Source organism: Cetorhinus maximus, chromosome 22, assembly GCF_964194155.1.
Source record: "Cetorhinus maximus chromosome 22, sCetMax3.hap1.1, whole genome shotgun sequence".
Taxonomy (NCBI): domain Eukaryota; kingdom Metazoa; phylum Chordata; class Chondrichthyes; order Lamniformes; family Cetorhinidae; genus Cetorhinus; species Cetorhinus maximus.
In genome coordinates, this window is record NC_135900.1 from 3,957,311 (window position 1) to 3,982,190 (window position 24,880).

At 44.8% G+C, this 24,880-nt stretch overlaps 2 protein-coding genes across 2 annotated transcripts in view; both read left to right on the forward strand.

The window, feature by feature from the left end:
• The window catches only part of nup37 (nucleoporin 37), a 37,389-nt gene extending 25,496 nt beyond the window's left edge, over positions 1-11,893 (forward strand). Inside the window, exons 5-9 of the mRNA XM_078567622.1 lie at positions 2,852-2,942; positions 7,336-7,517; positions 8,959-9,009; positions 10,178-10,271; positions 11,624-11,893. Coding sequence (XP_078423748.1) covers positions 2,852-2,942; positions 7,336-7,517; positions 8,959-9,009; positions 10,178-10,271; positions 11,624-11,737 — 532 coding nt within the window. The 3' untranslated portion in view covers positions 11,738-11,893. The remainder of the gene's footprint in view (positions 1-2,851; positions 2,943-7,335; positions 7,518-8,958; positions 9,010-10,177; positions 10,272-11,623) is intronic.
• Positions 11,894-20,864: 8,971 nt separating this feature from the next.
• washc3 (WASH complex subunit 3) overlaps positions 20,865-24,880 on the forward strand; it is a 38,248-nt gene continuing 34,232 nt past the window's right edge. The window contains exons 1-2 of the mRNA XM_078567624.1: positions 20,865-20,944; positions 22,925-23,023. Coding sequence (XP_078423750.1) covers positions 20,894-20,944; positions 22,925-23,023 — 150 coding nt within the window. The 5' untranslated portion in view covers positions 20,865-20,893. The remainder of the gene's footprint in view (positions 20,945-22,924; positions 23,024-24,880) is intronic.

Below are 24,880 nucleotides of genomic sequence, written 5' to 3' on the forward strand. Positions count from 1 at the left end.
GACAGTGAAATCTCACAAAAACAAATTACATATTTGAATTTACATTGTGCAATTTTGGTACATTCAACTAGCTTTACTTGTCCGTGTAACCTTTTGGAAGATTTGATAAAATGCATCTGCTCGTCAGGACGCCTTTCACTCCTAGTTGTGCTTGAACAAGACCTTTTGCACAGCTTTCGTGTACTCAGGACCTGTACTGTGTTCAACCGTGGCTCAGTGGGTAGCGCACTCACCTCTAAGAAAGAAAGTTGTGAGTTCAAGTCCAACTCCAGAGATTTGAGCGCACAATTTAGACTGACACTCCAGTGCGGCACTGAGGAAGTGCTGCACTGTCAGAGGTACTGTCTTTTGGAGAAGACATTAAATCGAGGCCCTTCCTGTCCTCTAAAGTGGACGTTAAAGATCCCATCCCTTATTTGAATAAGATCTTGCTGGTATCCTAGCCAACATAAATCCCTCAACCAGCATTGCTAAAACAGATTATTTAGTCATTAACTCATGTGGGACCTTACTATGTGCAAATTGACTGCTCTATTTCCTATATTACAACAGTGACTGGGAATTAGGTAGGTAGGTCAGGTGTTTCTCACGTGTCGGTGCAGACTCGATGGGCCGAAGGGCCTCTTCTGCACTGTGATTCTGGGATTCAATAAAAGTACTTCATTGACTGTAAAGTGCTTTGTGATGTCCTGATGTTGTGAAAGGCACGATAGAAATGTAAGTTTGTTCTTTTATCATTACGTGGTGTTGGCATGCATGTATGTTCACACACACTCCTCCCCCCTCTTCATGACAGCTGACATAGAGTATACAAAGGAGCTACAATTTGTAAAGTTAAAAACAAAACAATACTGATCCTATATTCCTGAAGGTTTGTACAATCTCAGCATTATTAACCTGAATAAAGTTGTGAACGGTCACAGTGGACAATTTCAGTATTCGCCTATCATATGCTTAAACTTTAGGATTCTCCTCTTAAGGGTGAAGGTTAGTCCTTCCCCTGCTCCAGATCGTTTCAGTTTTGCATCATACAGGTTGCAGGTGCCATCCTGCTCCTCATTCTTTGCACAAAACAATGCAATGATGTCTCAGCGAAACTTTTCCCTTCAGCCTCAGTGGTTGTACCTTTATCCTGGAGGCTGAATTTGTAGTTGGGACTTTACAGAATGAACAAAACTCTAGCGTATGTGATAATATAGAACAAGAGCAGTGGTCAAAGAATGATGTGTTGAATGAGAAAAACCTGCCTATCCTTACCTCCTTTTCATGTCTTGTCCTGACCTCCCCTAAGCAGATCACAAACACAAGAAATAGAAGCAGGAGTAGCTCATTGGCCCCTGAAGCATACTCGACTATTCTGTACGATCATGGCTTTGACCTCAACTCCACTTTCCTGCCCACTTCCCCGTAAAACCTTGATTCCCTTAAAGTCCAAAAACCTATAGACGTCAGTCTGAACATACTCAATGACGAAGCATCCACAGCTCTTATAGTCGCTTGGTAGGACAAAATTTGGGTGTTGCTGCAAAAAGAGACATGCTGTCGAAGGTTTTCGTCTTGTACTCATTAGGACAGATTTGCCAAAATAACAAATCTAAAGGGAAGAACAGTTTATACTGCATGAGAAGAGGGTGCTGATTAGTAAAGCTGTTGCTGTGGAGAATACATGAGGGAACAGTTAACTTGGGGGACATCATTCCCTGGTTCATTCCCCATGGCAATGCCTTGACCAGTCAGAGTCAACCTGCTTGGTTTGTATTTAAACAAAAGCTTGGCAGTTAACTGTTCCCTGTTGCATTCACCATGGTAACACCTCTCCCAATTAGAGTCCTCTGGCCAACCAATCAACACCCTCTTCTCATGCAGCATAAATTGTTGTTCCTTTAGATTTGGTATTCTTGCAAATCTGTCCTGATGAGTGCAAAATGAAAAGCTTTGACAGCTTGCTTTTCTTTTCAGCAATCTACTCCTACCTTGGATAGAGAATTTCAAAGATTCACAGCCCTCTGAGTGAAGAAATTTCTCCTCATTTCAGTCTGACATGGCCGTCCCTTTATCCTGAGACTATGCTCTCTAGTTCTTGACTCTACACAACCCAATTATTTATTTTATAGAACTTAATTAATAACTGGATTGCTGGGTTTTTTTCAACACATCTGTTTCATTGCTTGATTATTGTGGTCTATATTGAAATATTTCTCTGACCACTGGGAACATAACAAGAAGTATGCCGTTTGATCCATCGACTGTGCTCTGCAATTTTGTTAGCTCTTTTTAATCTTAAATCCCTGCTTTAATTCAGATTGCTTGGCTTTCTACATATCCTGGAATATCTTTCCTGTCCAGACAACTGTCAAGTTCCCTGTGGCCTCCAAACAGTCCATTTAAGTCTGGCCAACCCTTTGTTGGAGAGTTGACAAGAATGTTGCATGCACTAAAAAAAGTGGTTCTTTAGAAGTCCTTCCCTCAACACCCCTGCCTTAACCCTTTCTGAGAAACTTCCTCTTCAATCATGCTTTAACCCCCTTCTGAGATTTCCCTACTCCCCACATCAGCCTGCTCTTTACCCACTCTTGTATTGGATACTCTCAGATGTTGCTTTATACCTTAAGCAAGTTTTGAAGAAGACATATGTTCCCTTTAGTTATCTTTAACCATTTCCACCAAATATATCATTATTTATGGGATCTTGCATCAGCAAAATGCTGCTACATGAGTCACTGTAGATTAATTAACTGCATTCTGAGGAAAGAGGTAATGGGTTTATAAGCACATCTTTGTATATGGCATTCTAAGAGGATTAACTAGCCATCATTTAGAATTATGCGTCTTGTTCTGAAATGTTTTGCAGTATCTGGGACCTTGATGGAAACCAAAAGACATCGTTCCTCCTTCAGTCTCCAGGAATGAGCCTGTGTTGGCATCCCGAGGAAATGTACAAGGTTAGCCTGAAAGGTTTTTCTCTGTCGTGTTTCTGCTTGCTGCTGTTGCCTTGAGATATAAAGAGATAGCATTAAACTGCAGCAGAAATTGGAAACATTGGGAGCATCAGTTCATTGGAATACTGAAATATAACATATTGGAACACCAACACATCAGAACATAACGTTATAAATAGGACCTGAACAAGGCCATTTAGCCCATTGAGCCTGCTACAGAGTTCTATAATGAACATGGCTAATCCATCACAACTGCGCCTCCCTGCACTATCCCCATATCCAAAGATCCATCAGCCTGTCTTGAATATACTCAATGACTGAGTATCCACAACCATCTGGGCTAGATAATTCCAAAAATTCACAACCCTATAAGTGAATAAATTTCTCTTCATCTCAGTCCTAAAAAAGCATCCCCGTATCCTGAGGCTGTGACCCTGTGTTCTAGATTCCCTAGCCAGGGAAAACATTTTCTCAGCATCTATCCTGTCAAACCCCTTAAAAAAAATTTGTAAGTTTCAATGAGATTACCTCTCATACTTCTAAACGCCAGAGAATGTAGGTCTAGTCTACTCAATCCCTCCTCGGCTGGCTATTCTTATATCCCAGAAACTGGTCTAGCGAATTTTCATTGCAATCCCTAAGGCAAGTATATCGTCCCTGGGTAAGGAGACCAAAACTGCACAGTGTCCGAGGTGTGGTCTCACCAATGCCCTGTACCATTGCAGTAAGACTTCTTCGTTCTTAAACTCCAATCCCTCTGTAACAAAAGCTAACATATCACGGGATGTGGGCATCACTGCCCAGGCCAGCATTTATTGCCCATCCCTAATTTCCCTTGAGAAGGTGGTGGTGAGCTGCCGCCTTGAACCGCTGCAGTCCATGTGGTGTAAGGAGGGAGTTCCAGGATTTTGAGCCAGCGACAGTGAAGGAACGGGCAATACATTTCCAAGTCAGGATGGTGAATGGCTTGGGGCAGAATTTGCAGGTAGTGGTGTTCCCATGCATCTGCCGCCCTTGTCCTAAGATCGTGGGTTTTGAAGCTGCTGTCGAAGGAGCCTTGGTGAGTTGCTGCACTGCATCTTGTAGATGGTACATACATTTAATTTACTCATTCACAGGATGTGGATGTCACTGGCTAGGCCAGCATTTATTACTGTTGTCACTGTGCATCGGCAGTGAAGGAAATGAATGTTGAAAATGGTAGATAGGATGCCAATCATCCAGGCTGCTTTGTCCTGAATAGTGTCGAGCTTTGTGAGTATTATTGGAGCTGCAATCATCCAGGTTAGTGGAAAGTATTCCATCACACTTCTGACTTGTGCCTTCTGGATTGTGGAAAGGCTTTGGGGAGTCAGGAGGTGAGTTAATCACTGCAGAGTTCCAAGCCTCTGACCTTTTTTTTGTAGTCATGGTATTTATATGGCTAGTCCAGTTTCTGGTTAATGGTACTCCCAGGATGTTGATAGTGGGGGATTCAGTGATGGTAATGCCATTGAATGTCAAGAGAAGATGGCTTGATTCTCCCTTAGTAGAGATGATCATTGTCAGGCACTTGTGTGGTGCGAATGTTACTTGTGACTTATCAGCCTAAGCCTGAATGTTCAGGTCTGGTTCATAGGCACACAGACTGCTTCAGTTTCTGAGGAGTTGCGAATGGTGCTGAACATTGTGCAATCGTCAGCGAATATCCCCACTCCAGACCTTATAATGGAGGCAAGGTCATTGATGAAGATGGTTGGGCCTAGGACACCACCGAGAAACTCCTGCAGTGATATCCTGGGACTGAGATGATTGACATCCAACAACCACAACCATCTTCCTTTGTGTTAGGTATAACTCCCAACTGATTCCCATTGACTCCAGTTTTGCGAGGGCTTCTTGATCCCACACCCGATCAAGTGCTGCTTTGATGTCAAGGGCAGTCACTCTCACCTCACCTCTGGAGTTCAGCTCTTTTGTCCATGTTTGGACCGAGGTTGTAATGAGGTCAGGAGCTGAGTAGACCTGGTGGAACCCAAACTGAGCATCTGAGGTTACTGCAGTAAGTGTCACTTGATAGGACCGTCGATTACCCCTTCTATCACTTTGCCGATGATTGAGAGTAGACTGATGGGGTGATAATTGGCCAGTTGGATTTGTCGTCCTCTTTGTGGACAGGACACACCTGGGCAATTTTCCACATAGCCAGGTAGATGCCAATGTTGTATCTGTACAGGAACAGCTTAGCTAGGGGCATGACAAGTTCTGGAGCACGTCTTCAGCACTATTTCCGGGATGTTGTCAGGACCCGTAGCCTTTGTAGTATCCAGTGCCTTCAGCTGTTTCATGATTTCACGTGGAGTGAATCGAATTGGCTGAAGACTGGCATCTGTGACGCTGGGGACCTCCAGAGGAGGCCGAGATCGCTCACTCGGCACTTCTGGCTGAAGATGGTTGCAAATATTTCAGCTTTGTCTTTTGCACTGATGTGCTGGGCTCCCCCATCATTGAGAATGGAGATATCTGTGAAGCCTCCTCCTCTAGTGAGTTGTTTTAATTGTCCACCACCGTTCACAATTGGATGTGGCAGCGCTGCAGGGCTCACATCTGATCTGTTGATTGCAGAATTGCTTAGCTCTGTCTATCCCTTGCTGCTTCTGCTGTTTGGCATGCAAGTAGTCCTGTGTTATAGCTTCACCAGGTTGACATCTCATTTTTATGTATGCCTCGTGCTGTTCCTGGCATGTCCTGCTGCACTCTTCATTGAACCCTAGTTTGACTGTAATTGTAGATCCCTCCTGATTGCTTGCTTTGCCTGTATGTTAACTTCCTGTGGTTTGTGTACAAGGACATCCAGGTCCCTATGAATGTAAACATTTCACTTTCTCCATTCAAAAACTACTGTTATTTTTATTTTTCCTGCTAAAGTATATAATTTCACATTTGCCACATTGTATTCAATTTGCCATATTCATCGGCCCAACCATCTTCAGCTGCTTCATCAATGACTATCCCTCCATCATAAGGTCAGAAGTGGGGATGTTCGCTGATGACTGCACAATGTTCAGCAACCATTCAAAACTCCTTAGGTACTGAAGCAGTCACTGTCCATATGCAGCAAGACCTGGACAACATTCAGGCTTGGGCCAATGTGTGGCCCAAATGTTACTTGTCACCTAAGTGGCAGGAAATGACCATCTCCAACAAGAGAGAATCCAACCATCTGCCCTAGTCATTCAATGGCATTACCTTTGCTGTATCCCCCACTATCAACATCCTGGGGATTACCATTGACCAGAAACTGAACTGGACTAGCCATATAAATACTACAAGAGCAGATCAGAAGCTGGGAATCCTGTGGCGAGTAACTCCCCTTCTGACTCCCCTAAGCCCGTCCACCATCTACAAGGCACAAGTCAGGAGTGTGATGGAATACTCCCCACTTGCCTGGATGAGTGCAGCTCCAACAAAACTCAAGAAGCTCAATACCATCCAGAACAAAGCAGCCTGTTTGATTGGCACCCCATCCACCACCTTCAGCATTTCACTCCCTCCACCACCGACATACAGTGGCAGCAGTGTGTACCATCTACAAGATCCAGCGCAGCAACTCAGCAAGGATCCTTCGACAGCACCTTCCAAATACGTGATGTCTACCAGCTAGAAGGACAAGGGCAGCAGATGCATGGGAACACTGCCACTTTCAAGTTCCCTCCAAGTCGCACACAATCCTGATTTGGAAATACATCACCGTTTACTCACTGTCACTGGGTCCAAATTCTGGAACTACCCCCCTCCAACAGCACTGTGGGTGTACCTACACCACATGGACTGCAGCAGTTTAAGAAGGCAGCTCACCACCACCTTCTCGAGGACAATTAGGGATGGGCAATAAATGTTGGCCCAGACAGCGAAGCCCACATCCCGGGAACAATTTTTTTTTTAAAAACATAGCACATTGGAACACCCATAAGAAAAATTCAGTAAATGAGAGCACAGTTTTGTTTGACTCTGTAGCCATTTATCCCCTTGAGCCTGTCTGCCTTGCAATGAGATCATGGTTAATCAGTGACCTATCTCAATTTAAGCACGACTCCCTAAATTATACCTTCATGCACTCATTCTGAAACTCTCTCTGATGGCCTTCACTTTGCAAGTCCTCTTCAATTACCACACCTAACCTTTCTCCCATAGCTGCTCAGTCAGCCCAGTAGGGGATGTGCCAACTGTAGTTTGATTTGTCCTGACCAATTCGACGTTACTGTGAGCATTTGTTGCATTGATTTGAGCACCAAACCTCACAATGATGCAACACAGGAGGCTATTCACCCCCAGCCCATCATGTAAATACTGGCATGCTTTCAGTGTATCTTTGGTTCAGTGATGTGAAGTTGACTGTTTGCTTTTATCTTTGTAGCTGATGGTGGCGGAGAAGAATGGAATCATTCGGTTTTATGACCTGGTCACTCTGCAGGCCATTCTGTCTCTTGACTGCGGCCAGATGCCGCTGCTGTCCGCAGATTGGTGTCTGAGCAACACCATCAAAGTCGGTGCCGTTGCAGGGAATGATTGGCTGATCTGGGACATCACTCGCTCCAGGTATCCTGCTGGAGGTTTTGGGAAGGCTGGGGGAGGGGCAGTGGGAATTGGTCGAAGAGCCCCTTGACCCAATTCTTGAAACTCTCACTGGCCAATTGACATTATGCATTTAGCTATGCAAAACAGAGGGAGTTAAATATCTGGTTGGGAATGGGATTAAGGGTTATAGGGGCATGTGCATTTCTACTCTCCATAAGATTTATTAAAATGACACCATAACTGAGAGGAAGGACTGTACAGTTTATGGTTCCTTTTCTCAGAAAACAGATAGGAATAAATGTGGCATTTTCATTTGGCAGACTGTAACTAGCAGGGCACCACAAAGATCAGTATTTGGACCTTGGCTATTTACAGTCTAATGACTTAGTTGATGAGACCGCATGTGGCATATCCATGTTTGCTGACCAAACAAAGTTAGGTGGGAAAGTGCGTGGTGAGGCAGATACAGAGAGGCTGCAGAGGGATATAGACAGGTTGGGCGAGTGGGCAAGAATACGGTAGATGAAATACAATGTGGCGAAGTGTGTATCCACTTGGTAAATAAAAAAGTAGAATTATTTTATGGGAAATATTTGTATTTAGACTGAGGGACCTTGGTGTCCTTGTACATTTTGTACATGAATCAAAAGTTAACATGCAGGTACAGCAAGCAATTAGGAAGACAAATGGTATGTTAAGTTTTGTTACAAAGGGATTCGGGTATAAGAATAAAGAGGTATTACTACAATTACGCAGGGAATTTGTAAGGACACATCTGGAGTACTGCATGCAGTTTTGGTGGTCTTATCTAAGGAAGGATATGCTTTCCCTAGCATGAGTATTCACTAGATTGGTTCCTGGGATGTGAGGATTGTCCTATGAGGAGAGATTGAGTAGACTAGGCCTATATTCCCTCGAAGTTAGGAGAATGAGAGGTGATCTCATTCAAACATGTAAAATTTTTAAGGGGTTTGACAAAGTTGATGCTGAGAACATGTTTCCCCTAGTTGGAAAATCTGGAATACAGGGTCACAGACACATGTTAAGGGGTCAGCCATTCAGGACAAAGATGAGGAGAAATGTTTCACTCCGAGTTCTGAAACTTTGGAAAGAGCTATGGATACTCTGTCATTGAGTGTATTTGAGGTTGATAGATTTTTGGGTCCTAAGGGAATTGAGGGATATGGGGTAGTACAAGAAGGTGGAGTTGAGGTAGAAGATCAGGCATAATTGTATTCAATGGCATAGCAGGCTCCAGGAGCCAAATGGCCTACCCCAGCTCCTATTTCTTATGCTCTTATATATTCTGATAAAAGTTTATAGACCTGGAACGTTAACTCTGTTTCTCTCCACGTATGCTGCCAGACTGCTGACCAGTTCCTGCATTTTCAGTTTTTATTTAAGATTTCCGGCATCTGTAGTTATTTGCTTTTGACTTGCGTTCTTATTTTCTGTCTTGTAGTTACCCCCAAGAGAAGAGACCATCACACTTGGATGGAGCGCGACAATTCCGGTAACTCAGAATTTCACTGATGTGATCCCAGTTCCTTTTATACAGAAATAGAGTATCTCCTTCACAGTGATATCCTTAGTGGTTTAATTTTATCAGCTACTGAACCAATTCTCTCCGTTATTGAGAGGGGGGTAGAAACCAAATGGCTACATTTGCAATGCTGGAGTTGTGTAAATACCTGACACTTTCTACAGTGTAGAGTTGGCCAGCTTCAAACAGCGGAACTGAGTGGCTGAGATAAAACAACACCAACTGCATCAGACAGGTTAAAGTTTATCAAGAGATTTCACTAGGTTAGTTATTTGGTTGGGGGGGGGTCGCAGATTCGTTCATGGAATCGTGCAGCACAAAAGAAGGCCATTCAGGCCATCATGCCTGTGCTGGCTCTTTAAGAGAGCAATCTAATTAGTCACACTCCTCTGCTGTTTCCCTGTAGCCTTGCAATTTTGAGATCTTTGTTGTGTTCAGGGAGTGCATTCCAAATCCTAACCACTCGTTGCATTAGTTTTTCCTCGCATCACCTGTGTTTTCTTTTGCCAATCACCTTAAATCTGTGCCTTCTCGTTTTCAGCACTGGAGCCAGTGGAAACAGTTTCTTTGTTTTCTATTTGTTTATAGGTTGTGAGCATCACTAGCAAGACTGATATTTATTGCCCATCCCTACTTGCCCTTCAGAAGGCCACCTTCTTGAACTGCTGCAATCCATTTAATATAGGTACACCCACAGTGCAGTTAGGAAAGGAACTTCAGGATTCTGACCTAGCGGCAGTGAAGGAACGGTGATATGATTCCAAGTCAAGACGGTGCCCGACTTGGGAGGGGAACTTGCAGGTGGTGATGTTCCCCTGTGTCTGCTGCCCTTGTTTTTTAGGTGGTAGAGGCTGTGGGTTTGGAAGGAGCCTTGGTGAGTTGCTGCAGTGCAGCTTGTAGATGGAACCCACTGCTGCCACTGAGCATCAGTGGTGGTGGGGGTGAGTGTTTAAGATGGTGGATGGGGTACCAAACAAGCGGGCTACTTCGTCCTGGATGATGTCGAGCTTGAGTGTTGTTGGAACTGCACTCATCCAGGCAAGTGGAAAGTATAGCATCATACTCCTGACTTGTGCCTTGAAGATGGTGGACAAGCTTTATTTACTCTAGCTAAATTCTTCTACTTTTGGTTACCTAGATGGTCAAAAGCCAATGAAAATCTTTTTGCGACAACTGGCTACCCAGGCAAGATGAACAGCCAATTACTCGTTCATCATTTGGGTCACCCCCAGGTAAGGTACAAATATGCAACAGCGAAGTTTCTCAGTAATTGTTAATCAGTTAAAAAGAACTTGTAGTTCCTTAGAACCTTTCATGATCTCAGGACATCTCAAAGCAATTTGCAGTCGATGAAGCACTTTTTTCTTCTGAAGTGTAGTTACTGTTATAATATGGGAAACCTGGCAGCCAATTTTGTGCACAGAAAGCTCCCACAAACAGTATTATTATAATGACTAGATAGTCTGTTATTAGGTGGTAATGAGGGATAAATATTGGTCAGGACACTGGAGATAAACTCCCCTCCTCTTCTGCGAAATAGCGCCGTAGGATCTTTTACATTCACCTTTTGAGGACTGATGAGGTCTCGGTTTAACTGCAATTCCAACAGTGCAGCACTGCCTCAGTACTGGCACTGGAACTATCAGCCTGGATTCTGGAGTGGGACTTGAACCCACAGCCCCCTAACTTAGAGATGAGAGAGATTGCTACTAACTGAGCCACAGCTGACACTCAATTTGGGTGTCAACTTGTATCTGCTGCACAGTGCCTGCCAAACTGTCACACCTGACAGCTTCTCCTCAACCTTGCAATGGCAGTGGAAAGGTTGGGGAAGGGGTTCATGTGATAGAAGAAATGTTTTCAGCAAAGGGTTGTGGAATACATAACCACAAGTGACTGCTAAAACCATGTCATGTCACAGCATATAACAGGGAGTTAGATAAAGAAGCAAATAGAAATAGAGTATCATAATGTGTTACAGGGAAATGTAAGGAAACCAGAGTAGGGTTGGTTGCTATCTGTATAGTGATCTATTCTCTATTGGTGTCACAGACACAAGGGGCTGAAAATGCCACGTCCAAAAGTTATGTTTAGCAGATTTTCTGCATTTTCATTTATTATACAGAAACTTTAAGCAAAATTGTGTATTGATCATTCTCTCAAATAATAACATGGTCATTCGATTTCTCAACTACTGTAAATGCTTTCAGAATCCCTCTTCTTGCCACCCCCAGATACATACACATCCCATGCATCTACACATGTCAGCATGAGCACATTTTATGCACACACATACACACTCCCACTCTCTGCCTAGAAAATGAGAATGTCCTGAAATAAGTCAGATTTTATGAAGTATTTTCACTGTTGTAGACAAAACTTAACAGCCAATTTGTGCACAGCAAGTTCTTGCAAATAGCAAATTGGATGATGTTGTGGGTGGAGAAATAAATGTTGGCCAGGACAGCAAGATTGCACCTCTGCACCTCCCACCCTAAATTGTTAACAATAGCAGCAGCAGTCTGACTGTAGCATCTGTGCAAAAAAAAAACATTCTTCAAATTCTTCTCTTTTCTTTCTGCAGGCTATTATGCTCGGCTCTGCACACGTGGCTTCAGGACTGAGCTGGCATCGGACACTCCCGCTATGTGCGACTGGTGGCGATCGGAAGGTTTTGTTTTGGATGACTGAGATGTAGAAGAAAATCTTTTGGTGGTTCTTTGGTTTTCAAGTTGGGTTCTGGGTTAACTTCTGTGAAATGGGTTGATGTGAATACTGACTATACTGTCCAGGGCACAAAAACATCGGGAAGTGAGTTAAAGCTGAAAATTAAAGATTTCTCCATTGTACTTTTGATTTTGTCTCTCGCTTACTTACAACAACTACTTGCATTAATAGAGCACCTTTAACATGTCCCGAGGTGCTTCACAGGGCCGTTATCACATGGTATTTACAGTACAGCAACAAATCATGCAGGTCCATGCTGGTGTTTATGCACCACACAAGCCCCCTGTACAACTTCATCTCACCCTATTGACATATCCTTCTATTCCATTTTCCCTCCTCGGTTTATCCAAATTCCCCTTAAATGTATCTAAATTATTCACCTAAACTACTCTCGGTGGTTGGGAGTTCCACATTCTCCTGAAGTTTCTCCTGAATTTCCTATTGGATTTATCAGCGACTATCTTATATTTATAGTTTCAATTTCGCAGATAGGAAAATGTCTTCTCTATATCCACCCTATCAAATCCTTTAAAGATCCAGATCAGGTCACCGCTCAGCATCTTAAAGAAGGGAGAGGCTGAGAGGTTTAGGGAGGGAATTCCAGAACTTATGGCTATGACCATAAGAATACCGGGACACATCGGAGGAAAGGGCAGGAAAGTTGGTCAACTATGTCGAATGATGCAGCGTAGGTAACCAAAGTCACCTGGGACCTGCTTATTTAGTGGAGTTAAAGAGGAATTTCCTACCATTGTATTCCTGTTCAGAAGAAAGCAGTACCAACAATTGGGCAAGGTGGTACATGAGGCCACCATGGTGGGAGCGCTATCAAACAAGAACCACAACAGTAAAAGCTGGTGGTCCACCATCATCTTTACAGTCATCTCAGATTGAAGAACAAAATAATTGATATTCCAAATGTACCAGCAGCACACCCCTGTTATAACATCAAGGTCTCTCCAAATCAAGTATAACTGGATTGTTTTAAGCCACTGAGTGCACAGCATTCAAACTGAGGAAAAATATAAAAAGGATGCAGGGAAGTGCTTTTAGAAAGCTACAGATGAGAAGCTATCAATGGGCTGAATGGCTTCCTTCTGTGAAACTTGCATTCATGTAAAGTCCTTCATATCCTCAGGATGTCTCAAAGTATTTTACAACCAAAGAATCACATTATGTGTGGTCACTGTTGTAGGAAACAGAGAAGTCAATTTACACACAGCAAAGAGAGAAAAAAACAATCTATTTTAGTGACAATGGTTGAGTGGTTAAAAATTGGCCCAGGATTCCCTTCAAAGATAATGGCCTGGGATCTTTTACATCTACATGAAAAGGCTGATGGAGTCCTGGTTTAATGTCTCATTTTACATCACTTCTATCAATCCAGTGGTTGGAGTCATACCTAGCACAAAGGAAGATGGTTGTGGTTGTTGGTCATCTCAGCTGCAGGAGTTCCTCAGGGTAGTGTCCTAGGTGCAACCATCTTCAGCTGCTTCGTCAATGACCTTCTTTCCATCATAAGGTCAGAGATGGGGATGTTCACTGATGTGCATGTTCAGCACCATTTGTGACTTCTTAAGATACTGAAGCAGTCCATGTCCAAATGCAGCAAGACCTCGACAATATCCAGGCTTGGGGTGACAAGTGGAAAGTAACATTTATGCCACAAGTACCAGGCAAAGACCATCTCCAACAAGAGAGAATATAACCATCGCTCCTTGACATTCAATGGCATTACCATTGCTGAATCCCCACTATCAACATCCTGGGGGTTAGCATTGACTAGAAACTGAACTGGACTAGCAACATAAACACTGTGGCTTCAAGGGCAGGTCACAGGCTAGGAATCCTGCGGCAAGTAACACATCTCCCGACTCTCCAAAACCGGTCCGCCATCTACAAGGCACAAGTCAGGGGTGTGAAGGAATACTCTCCACTTGCCTGGATGAGTGCAGCTCCAACAACACTCAAGAAGCTTGACACCATCCAGGACAAAGTAGCTCGCTTGATTGGCACCCCATCCACAAACATTCACTCCCTCCGCCACTGACACACAGTGGCAGCAATGTGTTCAATCTGCAAGATGCACTGCAGCAAATCACCAAGGCTCCTTAGACAGCACCTTCCAAAACCATGACAGCTACCACGAGAAGGACAAGGGCAGCAGACACATGGGAACACCACCACCTGGAAGTTCCCCTCCAAGCCATTCACCATCCTGATTTAGAAATATATCACCGTTCCTTCACTGTCGCTGGGTCAAAATCCTGGAACTCTCTGCTTAACAGCGCTGTGTGGGTGTACCTACACCACATGGACTGCAGCAATTCAAGAATGCAGCTCACCACCACCTTCTCGAGGGCAATTAGGGATGGGCAATAAATGCTGGCCTAACCAGCACATCCCATGAATAAATTTAAAAAAGCATTCCATTTGTATTGGCACTCAGTTTAGATTATGTGCTCAAGTCTTTGAAGTGGGGCCTGAACCCACATTCTTCGGACTCAAAGAGCAACATTCTTACCCATTAAGGCACAGCTGACACTGACCAGCCAGGATTTACCCTGATACCATTTGTGAATCCAATTGTGTTTGTAATGTCATCATTGTTTAGTTATTCAATCAAGTTTATTATTAGTTTTTTAAAAAATTTGTTCATGAAATGTGGCCTTCACTGGCAAGGATTCTGACCCAGTGGCAGCGAAGGAATGGCGATATAGTTCCAAGTCAGGATGGTGAGTGGCTTGGAGGGAAACTTGCAGGTGGTGGTGTTTCCATGTGCCTGCAGCCCCTGTTTTAGGTGGCAAAGTTAATGGGTTCACAAAGTGTTGTGGAAGGAATCTTGGCAAGTTGCTGCAGTGCATGTTGTAGACAGTACACACTGCTGCCACTGTGTACCAGCGATGGAGGGAGTGAATGTTTGAGGTGTTGGATGGAGGGCCAATCAAGCAGGCTGCTTTGTCCTGGATGGCGTCCAGCTTCTTGAGTGTTGTTGGTGCTGCACTCATCCAGGCAAGTGGGGAGTATTCCATCACACTCCTGACTTGTGCCTTGTGGACAGGCTTTGGGAAGTCAGGAGGTGAGTTACTCACTGCAGAATTCCCAGCCTCTGACTTGATCTTGTAGCCACAGTAGAAAGGAAAATCACCAGATGAGGATTCATCCAATAAGGAAATGATTTGGTATTCTGGATCCCTGAGTATGAGTTAATATGAGTTTATCTGGAGTCTGCTCAGTCTTCAGATGAAGTGGAACATTTAACACAAGTTATGAGATGATCATTAGATGTTTGGAGCATTTAATTCCCAATGAATACATAGTTGCATTCCTTCAGGAATTTTCCAACAATTTGTCTCCAATAGTTGTTAACATGATGGTAACATCACTTTAAAAAAAATCCAAAGAAAAATTGGAACAAGTATGTGAGAATTTAACGGGAAACCTCCCACAAAGAGTGATTTGTATTGCTAGATCTGTTCTGGTACCAAACATGGTGATGGAAAAAGTTTCATGCTATATCCCTACAAGAGCCATCAGCTGCTCTGTTTCTGAGATCACACGGGTCCAATTAGATTACCAAAGGCCTGGGGATCACTTAGATTCTGTAGGATGATGGTTAATTATATTTAGGTCAGATTGTTAATCTTTCCAGATGCAGTCTGATGTGATCCAACCATAACATCTCTCAGCCAGAGTTGTGTGATTATCAATGCTAAAGATTGCACTCGCAATTGTAACTGGCATGTGTTTCCATTTGTTTTAACTATTAAACTGTTACCAAAGACTAAATGCTGCAAAAATATGCTCAGTTACAATTAAGGAATGAATATTTTTCCAATCCTTTTCACACATACATCGGTGCCCAGTTGCATCAGATCAGAATGAATATCAAAGGTTATGTACTATCAATACTTTTTGCTTAATGAAGACATTGAAATGATAAAGAATTTATATCAATTATATCTCCAGGATTCTCACGGGTCCCGATTTGCCACCCTAAATGTGACAGAAAATTGAGAGGCAAATCCTGGGTAGATACATAAACGGAGTTTCCGCTCAACTGCCAACAAAGTTACGAAGGAAAATCAGAAGAAATTCTGGTATGTTTATATCTAATGGCTCCCTTAGGAAGGATATATTGACCTTGGGAGGAGTGCAGTGCAGTCATCAGAATGTTACCAGGGCTCCATGGGTTAATTAAGAGCAAAGATTACACAAACTAGACTTCTAACCTCCAGAATTTAGAAGGTTTAAGGATGATTTGATTAAGTTTTTACTGAATGGAATTGATAGAGCAGATAGAGTGAAACTTATTCTGCTGGCTGGGGCGTTTAGGATAAGGGGACATAACCTTAAAATCAGAACAGCCAGGCCATGAAGAAGTTAAGAGACACTTCATGCAGTGTGGTGCAAGTGTGAAACACTCTCCCACAAAAAGCAGTAGGTGGAAGATTAATTCATAATTTGGTATCTAAGATTGATATATTTTTGCTAGGCAAAGATATTCAGAAATATGGAACCAAGTCAGCTGGATGGAGTTAGGATGCAGATCAGCCATGCTCTCACAAAGGCAGAACAGGTTCAAGGGGATGAATGGCCTCCTCCCGTTCCCATGTTTCCTTAGTCTCGTGTGATCTGCAACCAGCTTGAAAAGGCTTGAAATTCTGATTCTAATGGTATATTTCTTTCTGTTTATTGGACACTCAATGGTAGAGTTTCTGTTTGGCCGTACTGTTTTTTTTCAGTGCAGTTCACCCAAAATCGACCAAACCTGCTGAGGAATTTCAAGCACATGTTACATCCAGCCCAAATCAAGTTTCCATGATCTTTAAGCTGGTTTTAAAAAACATTGCGCTGGAAGCCAGCCCCGGCCACGGAACTGGCCACACCCCCAGATTAAAGTAATGAACGTGGCGAGTTTTTGCTTATTGCAGCCATTTGCAATCTTCAAGAAAGCTCTTCAAATTAAGTGGTTCTTTCCAGGCATACTGAGTACTATTAGGCACCTTTTAAAAGTTTTAAAACATTAACAAAATCTATAACTTACTAAAGAAAGTGACTAGTGTACATTTTTAAAAATCATTTTCAGTGATTTTAAATCAGGTTACTCATAGATAACTCTTATTACAAATGTTTATTTTTGGTAATTAACCCATTTTTAGCCGTATTAATAAAGCTGCACCAGGTTACCACTCATTACTTCAAGGATTTTTTTTAATGTAAGGTGGAATAACCAATTATATTCTATTACACTCCCCCGTTGCACTGGTTTATGGAAGATTTTTCATTTGTGATTATACAAGGAGTGAACCATGATACACCATTTCAAAGGTTAACAGAATTTCAGGTGTAATCTACACAGAGATTGCCATCTGTGGCCAGAATATTCTACCCCCACCATCTTGGAGCTAGCATTATAGATGGAGAGCTACAGAGAGAGAAACACACAGAGAAATTGATCATTATTACAAGTCTTGCATATAGTGCGCAGTTCCTGTAAGGGTCACACTTACTTCTGTAACACTTTCCCTGTCATGACTTTTTTTGCTACTGCACCTATTAATAAGATCATAAGAAATAGAAGGAATAGGCCATTCAGCCCCTCAGGCCTACACCAAACATGGCTGATCTGATTGTGGCCTTAACTCCACATTCTTGTCCCCCCCCTCCCCCACCATAACCCTCGACTCCCTTGTTGATCAAAAATCTGTCTATTTCAGCCTTGAATATATTCAATGACCCAGTCTCCACTGATCTCTGGGGAAGAGAATTCCACAGACTAATGCCCCTCTTGAGAAAAGAAATTCCTCCTCATCACAGTCTTAAAAGAGAAAGTCCTTATTTTTAAACTGTGCCCCTTAGTTCTAGACTCCCACACAAGGGGAAACATCCTCTCAACATCCACCCTGTCAAGTCCCTTCAGGAACTTATATGTTTCAATAAGATCACCTCTCATTCTTCTAAACGCCAATGTATTACAGGCCCAACCTGTCCAAACTTTCCTCACAAGATACCACCTTCATCCCAGGAATCAGTTGAGTGAACCTTCTCTAAACTGCTTCTAATGCAATTATATCCTTTCTTAAGGAGATCAAAATTGGACACAGTACACCAGATGTGATCTCACTAAGGCCTTGTACAGCTATGGCAACACAAATCTCTACTTTTACACTCGATTCCCTTTGCAATAAACACCAATGTTTTGATCTAGGATGCCTCTATGTGGTTTTGTATTTGAACTTCAGGCGGAAGAGGGTGATTGTTATAATGATGCCAGGCTGAGTACACTTGGTCAGCAGGAGGACACCATTTGCGTCAGCTTTTCCCACCCCATTTTCCCCAATCCAGACATCAGAGTCACAGCCAACCCTGGAATTAAAGTCCCCAGAAGGATGATCTTTTCCTCTTTTGGGATGGCAGTGAGAACTTCCTCTAGGTCAGAATAGAACTTTTCCTTAACATCTACATAGGAGTCAAGGGTCGGAGCATAAACACTGATGACGGAGCCATTCTTAGTTACGGCTGAGCTGTAGGTGAAGGGTCATGAGCCTTACAATTGGAGAATTCTGGAAATGCACTCAAGATCCTATTCCAGGCAAAACTAACTCCATGGACACGAGGGTCACTGTTCAGCCTTTCCTATCCAGTAGAAGGTGTATACCCCTGCTTGTTCCTTTAGCTGCCCCTCCCCACCAAGGCGAGTCTCAATGAGGGCCATGATGTCAATTTGGAGTCTTGATAGCTCACGCGATACAATCGCAGTTCTTCTTTCCGGATGGTCACTCACAAGATTATCTGTGAGTGTTCTAACATTCCACGTTCCAATATTTCTTTCTTTGACCACAAAGTTGATCTCGCAGGGTGTGGTTCCCCAGCCAGGAGAAAGTGGGACAACCAATTTTAGAGCATTTTTCTAGCCCCCCCAGATGGTGCTGCCCAAAGACATCTCTGTCCCAAGTCAGGTGTCCAGTGACCTTCATGCATCTGTCTCCTAGAGACTCCGAGGTTCACAGCCCTGTCCCCATCGCCAATTTTCCAACAACACAGGACATGACAAATGGACACTGGCAGAAGCCTGTGCGTGACTCTGTTTAATGTGGAGACCTTGGGACACCGTCACTGTCCCTGCCATTTTGATGGTTTGGTGATCAAATTTCAGTGACACATTGGACCGCAATGATCGAAACTGCAGCCTTTTTCTGCCTTTGCAGCAGATGAGATGCCCAGTGATCCTTCACCTGTTCTGCCGTTGAGAACTTTTTGGGCTGCACTTTGTCTGGCACCTCCCCGTCCCCAACCTTGCTGCCACGGGTAGCCCCCACCAAGGAGCAAGCATCTCCCAACAGCATCACTGAAGGAATCATCGCAACACACACGTCAAGGTAGCAATCCACAAAGGGTCTCTCCTAACAATTGTCTTTGGTAAATGCTTAAAAAGAAAAAGCCTCTGTTTATCTTTAATGAGGCTGCACCTTTAACCATTGACACTGCAAACCATGTGTTGACCTCTGTGCTCTAGAAGAGCCTGGGAAACCAATAGGGAATTCGCAGAAATGAACAAGAGATTTTTGCCATTAACTGAGACTATGATCAGAAAAAGAGGCTTTGGAGCACTGATACAAAAGCAAAATACTGTGAATGCTTAAAGTACTGTGCAAGCTGAAAATACTGAGCAAGCTGAAAATTTTTAAAAATTATTGGAAATACTCAGTAGATCTCGGCCCTCCCCCTTTTCCCCTCCTGTCCATTTCCTTAAATCCTGTTACCTCTAACCTTTTCCCAATTCTGATTAAACTTCCCCTCTCCTCACCGTCCAAGGGCCCAAACACTCCTTTCAAGTGAAGCAGCATTTCACTTGCACTTCCCTCAATTTAGTCTACTGCATTCGCTGCTCCCAATGCGGTTTCCTCTACAGTGGAGAGACCAAACGCAGACTGGGTGACCGCTTTGCGGAACACCTTCGGTCTGCCCGCAAGCATGACCCATCCTTGGCCTGCTGCATTGTTCCAGTGAAGCTCAACGCAAACTGGAGGAACAGCACCTCATCTTCCGACTAGGCGCTTTACAGCCTTCCGGACTGAATATTGAGTTCAACAATTTTAGATCATGAACTCTCTCCTCCATCCCCACCCCCTTTCCGATCCCCCCCCACCCTTTTTTCTCCCCAATAATTTATGTAGATTTTATCTTATCCCACCTACTTCCATTATTTTTAAATGTATTTCCATCCATTGTTTTATATCTACCTTTTAGCCTATTTCAATCCCTTCACCCCACCTCACCCCCACTAGGGCTATCTGTAACTCTTTCGAGTTATCAACAGTCAGAGATTGTAACTCTTTCGAGTACATTCACAGTTCTTGGTTTCCGGGAGTGGGACATGAACCCACAACCTTCTGATTCAAAGGCGAGGGTGCTATGAACTGAGCCACAGCTGACACCTCCTTGCTCGTCCTGCTTTCTACCCTTAATTAGCACATTCCTTTAGATGATATCACCACCTTCAACACCTCTTTGTCCTTTTGTCTGTGACATCTTTTGGTTATCTCCACCTATCACTGGCCCTCTATCCAGCTCCACCTGTCCCACCCCCCCTTAAACCAGCTTATATTTCACCCCTTTTCTATTTTTCCTCAGTTCTGTTGAAGAATCATACGGACTCGAAACGTTAACTGTGTCCCTCTCCGCAGATACTGTCAGACCTGCTGAGTTTTTCCAGGTATTTTTGTTTTTATTTTTGTTTTGGATTTCCAGCATCCACAGTTTTTTTTTGCTTTTATCTGATGAAAGGTTATTGCCCGAATATTAACTGTTTCTCTCTCCACAGAGGCTGTCAGACCTGCTGAGTATTCCTGCAGCATTTTTTCGTGTGTTGAACATTGTTGTGAATGTGAATAACACCGAATCCTGTCCGCACAGAGCTGCTGCCTCCCGTCCCCGGCTGAATCTGTTGACCATGAGGGACAATCTCTGGCCGCCTGACTGGAGCCGCTCGGACCCTCCTCCTCCTCCAGCCCGGCCGCCATCAACCGCTCCGACCCCCCGCCCACTCCGGGGCTTCCTTCCCCGCCCCCTGCGGCCGCTTCCTTTCCGGGTCAGGGGGCAGCCGATACTTCCGGTGGGCGGGATGGACGCGGACGGTCTCCCGCTAGTGGGATCGGGGATTGACCTGACCCGGGTGAGAGGGGGGGGACCCGGGAACCCGGGTGGTGGAGGGGGAGGGGGAGGGGGAGGGGGAGACCCGGCCGGGGGCGGTGGCGGGGGTGGGGGTGGCGGGGGTGGGGGGGGCGGGGGCGGGGGTGGGGGTGGGGGAGAGCGAGAGCGCTAAACCCTAATTTTGACCCCCCCCCAAACCCTGACCACTGATCACAAGCCTTAGGCCTCGATACCCCAGCCTTCAGTTCCAAACTTAACCACTCCCCCCCCCCCCCCAGCCCAAAACATGAATCACTAGCCTTAACACCTAAACTTAACCTCTAAACCCTAGGCTTAATCCACTAACCTCTAATCCTTAACAGTAACCTTCAACCCTGGCCACTAACCCCCCTAAACTTCAACCCTGGCCACTAACCCCCCTAAACTTCAACCCTGGCCACTACCCCCCTAAACTTCAACCCTGGCCACTACCCCCCTAAACTTCAACCCTGGCCATTAACCCCCCTAAACTTCAACCCTGGCCACTATCCCCCTAAACTTCAACCCTGGCCACTAACCCCCCTAAACTTCAACCCTGGCCACTACCCCCCTAACCTTCAACCCTGGCCACTAAACCCCCTAAACTTCAACCCTGGCCACTACCCCCCTAACCTCCAACCCTGGCCACTACCCCCCTAAACTTCAACCCTGGCCACTACCCCCCTAACCTTCAACCCTGGCCACTACCCCCCTAAACTTCAACCCTGGCCACTACCCCCCTAACCTCCAACCCTGGCCACTACCCCCCTAACCTCCAACCCTGGCCACTACCCCCCTAAACTTCAACCCTGGTCACTACCCCCCTAACCTCCAACCCTGGCCACTACCCCTCCTAAACTTCAACCCTGGCCACTACCCCCCTAACCTTCAACCCTGGCCACTACCCCCCTAACCTTCAACCCTGGCCACTACTCCCCTAACCTTCAACCCTGGCCACTAACCCTCCTAACCTCCAACCCTGGCCACTAACCCTCAACCCTGGCCACTAACCCTCCTAACCTCCAACCCTGGCCACTAACCCTCCTAACCTCCAACCCTGGCCACTAACCCTCCTAACCTCCAACCCTGGCCACTAACCCTCCTAACCTCCAACCCTGGCCACTAACCCTCCTAACCTCCAACCCTGGCCACTAACCCTCCTAACCTCCAACCCTGGCCACTAACCCTCCTAACCTCCAACCCTGGCCACTAACCCTCCTAACCTCCAACCCTGGCCACTAACCCTCCTAACCTCCAACCCTGGCCACTAACCCTCCTAACCTCCAACCCTGGCCACTAGCCCCCTAATCTCCAACCCTGGCCACTAGCCCCCTAACCTCCAACCCTGGCCACTACCCCACTAACTTTTAACCTGGCCACTAACCCCCCTAACCTTCAACCTGGCCACTAACCCCCCCAACCTTCAACCTGGCCACTAACCCCCCTAACTTTCAACCCTGGTCACTAACCCCCCTAACCTTCAACCCTGGTCACTAACCCCCCCTAACCTTCAACTTTGGCCACTAACTCCCTAACCTTCAACCTTGGCCACTACCCCCCCTAATCTTCAACCCTGGCCACTAACCCCCTAATCTTCAACCCTGGTCACTAACCTTTTGCCATTAACCCTTAGGCTCTAAGCCCTAATCAACTACTTCAACTACTAACCCTAAATTGTGCAATGTCAGTTATCACTATGACAGATTGATAATGCTGGCTGGCATTCAATTGCTATCAATTGTCCCTCCATTATTTTCAGGGTGCGTTGTTTAAATTGTATGTTTTAGGTTGGGTATTTATTTGCTGCTCAAGGACTACACTTCTGAAACCTCTCCGACCCCGCCCTTCCTGGATCTGCATCTCTAACTGTGAACAGTATTGTTAAGTGCATGGTTTCTTTAGGTACATTATCCCTAGTGAGCCCCTTGAATTGACTTTCCACAGTCAGCATCAAGTAAAATTAATCTTGGATTTTTCACTGCAGGTTCCAGCCATCCAGCAGAAGAGGACGGTGGCGTTTCTCAACCAGTTTATTGCACACACTGTCCGGTTTTTGAATCGGTTTTCAACAGTTTGTGAAGAGGTAGTTCATAAAGTTCATCCTGTTTTCCTTCTGGTAGATCGACCCACTCAATAGATGCTTTCCTTGTCTGCTGTCTAGTTTACAATCTGCTTATTGTACAGAACAATGAATCACAGTACACCTGGGTGATGTTCCGGTTTTCATTGTCTTTTAAAGTATGTAGCAAAGTTAACCATATGCGGCTAATAATTTAATTTAATGTCATGTGGCCTTGGGTCTCCCCTGTTGCTGGGCTTGATATTCAGGTTGCAACTCTGCTTCTTCTCAGTTTCAACAGTAAATTTTGTAAATCTGTGTGCTTCACCTACAGCTGTGTGTTAGCTTTATCGTGTCCAACAGTTGTGCACGAGAGCAGGGTATCCACACTTCTAGTCTTTGCATAGAGGAGCTATGGTAGTGCAGTGGTTAATATATTGAATCAATAAGCCACAAATCAGGAGTTCAAATCCCATTGTGGCAAGTTGTGAAACTGAATTCAATAATTTGTGATTTAGAAAGATAAAAATGCTGTCGTTAAGAACCCGACTGGTTCACCAGTTCCTTTTTTAGTCTTCCATGGGATGTCAGCATCCAGTTTTATAGGGGGAGACGGTGGTGTAGTGGCAATGTCACTGGGCTAGTAATCCAGAGGCCCAGACTAATATAAAAGCAAAAAACTGCGGATGCTGGAAATCCAAGACAAAAACACAAATACCTGGAAAAACTCAGCAGGTCTGGCAGCATCTGCAGAGAGGAGCACAGTTAACGTTTCGAGTCCGAATAACCCTTCAACAGAATTAAGGAAAAATAGAAGAGAGGTGAAATATAAGCTGGTTTAAGGGGGGGTGGGACAAGTAGAGCTGGATAGAGGGCCAGTGATAGGTGGAGATAACCAAAGGATGTCACAGACATTAGGACAAAGAGGTGTTGAAGGTGGTGATATTATCTATGGAATGTGCTAATTAAGGGTAAAAAGCAGGACAAGCAAGGTACAGATAGCCCTTGTGGGGTGGGGTGGGGTGAAGGAATCGAATAAGGCTAAAAGGTAGAGATAAAACAATGGATGGAAATACATTTAAAAATAATGGAAGTAGGTGGGAAAAGAAAAATCTATATAAATTATTGGGAAAAAAAGGGGGGGTATCAGAAAGGGTGTGGGGATGGAGGAGAGAGTTCATGATCTAAAACTGTTGAACTCAATATTCAGTCCGGAAGGCTGTAAAGTGCCTAGTCAGAAGATGAGGTGCTGTTCCTCCAGTTTGCGTTGGGCTTCACTGGAACAATGCAGCAAGCTAAGGACAGGCTTGTGAGCATGAGAACAGGGTGGAGTGTTGAAATGGCAAGCGACAGGGAGGTCTGGGTCATGCTTGCGGACAGACCGAAGGTGTTCTGCAAAGTGGTCACCCAGTCTGCGTTTGGTCTCTCCAATGTAGAGGAAACCGCATTGGGAGCAACGAATGCAGTAGACTAAATTGAGGGAAGTGCAAGTGAAATGCTGCTTCACTTGAAAGGAGTGTTTGGGCCCTTGGACGGTGAGGAGAGGGGAAGTAAAGGGGCAGGTGTTGCACCTTCTGCGGTTGCATGGGAAGGTGCCGTGGGAGGGGGTTGAGGTGTAAGGGGTGATGGAGGAGTAGACCAGGGTTTCACGGAGGGAACGATCCCTACGGAATGCCGCCAGGGTGGGTGAAGGGAAGATGTCTTTGGTGGTGGCATCACGCTGGAGTTGGCGGAAATGGCGGAGGATGATTCTTTGAATGAGGAGGCTGGTGGGGTGATAAGTGAGGACAAGGAGGACCCTATCATGTTTCTGGGAGGCAGAGGAAGGTGTGAGGGCGGATGCGCGGGAGATGGGCCGGACACGGTTGAGGGCCCTGTCAA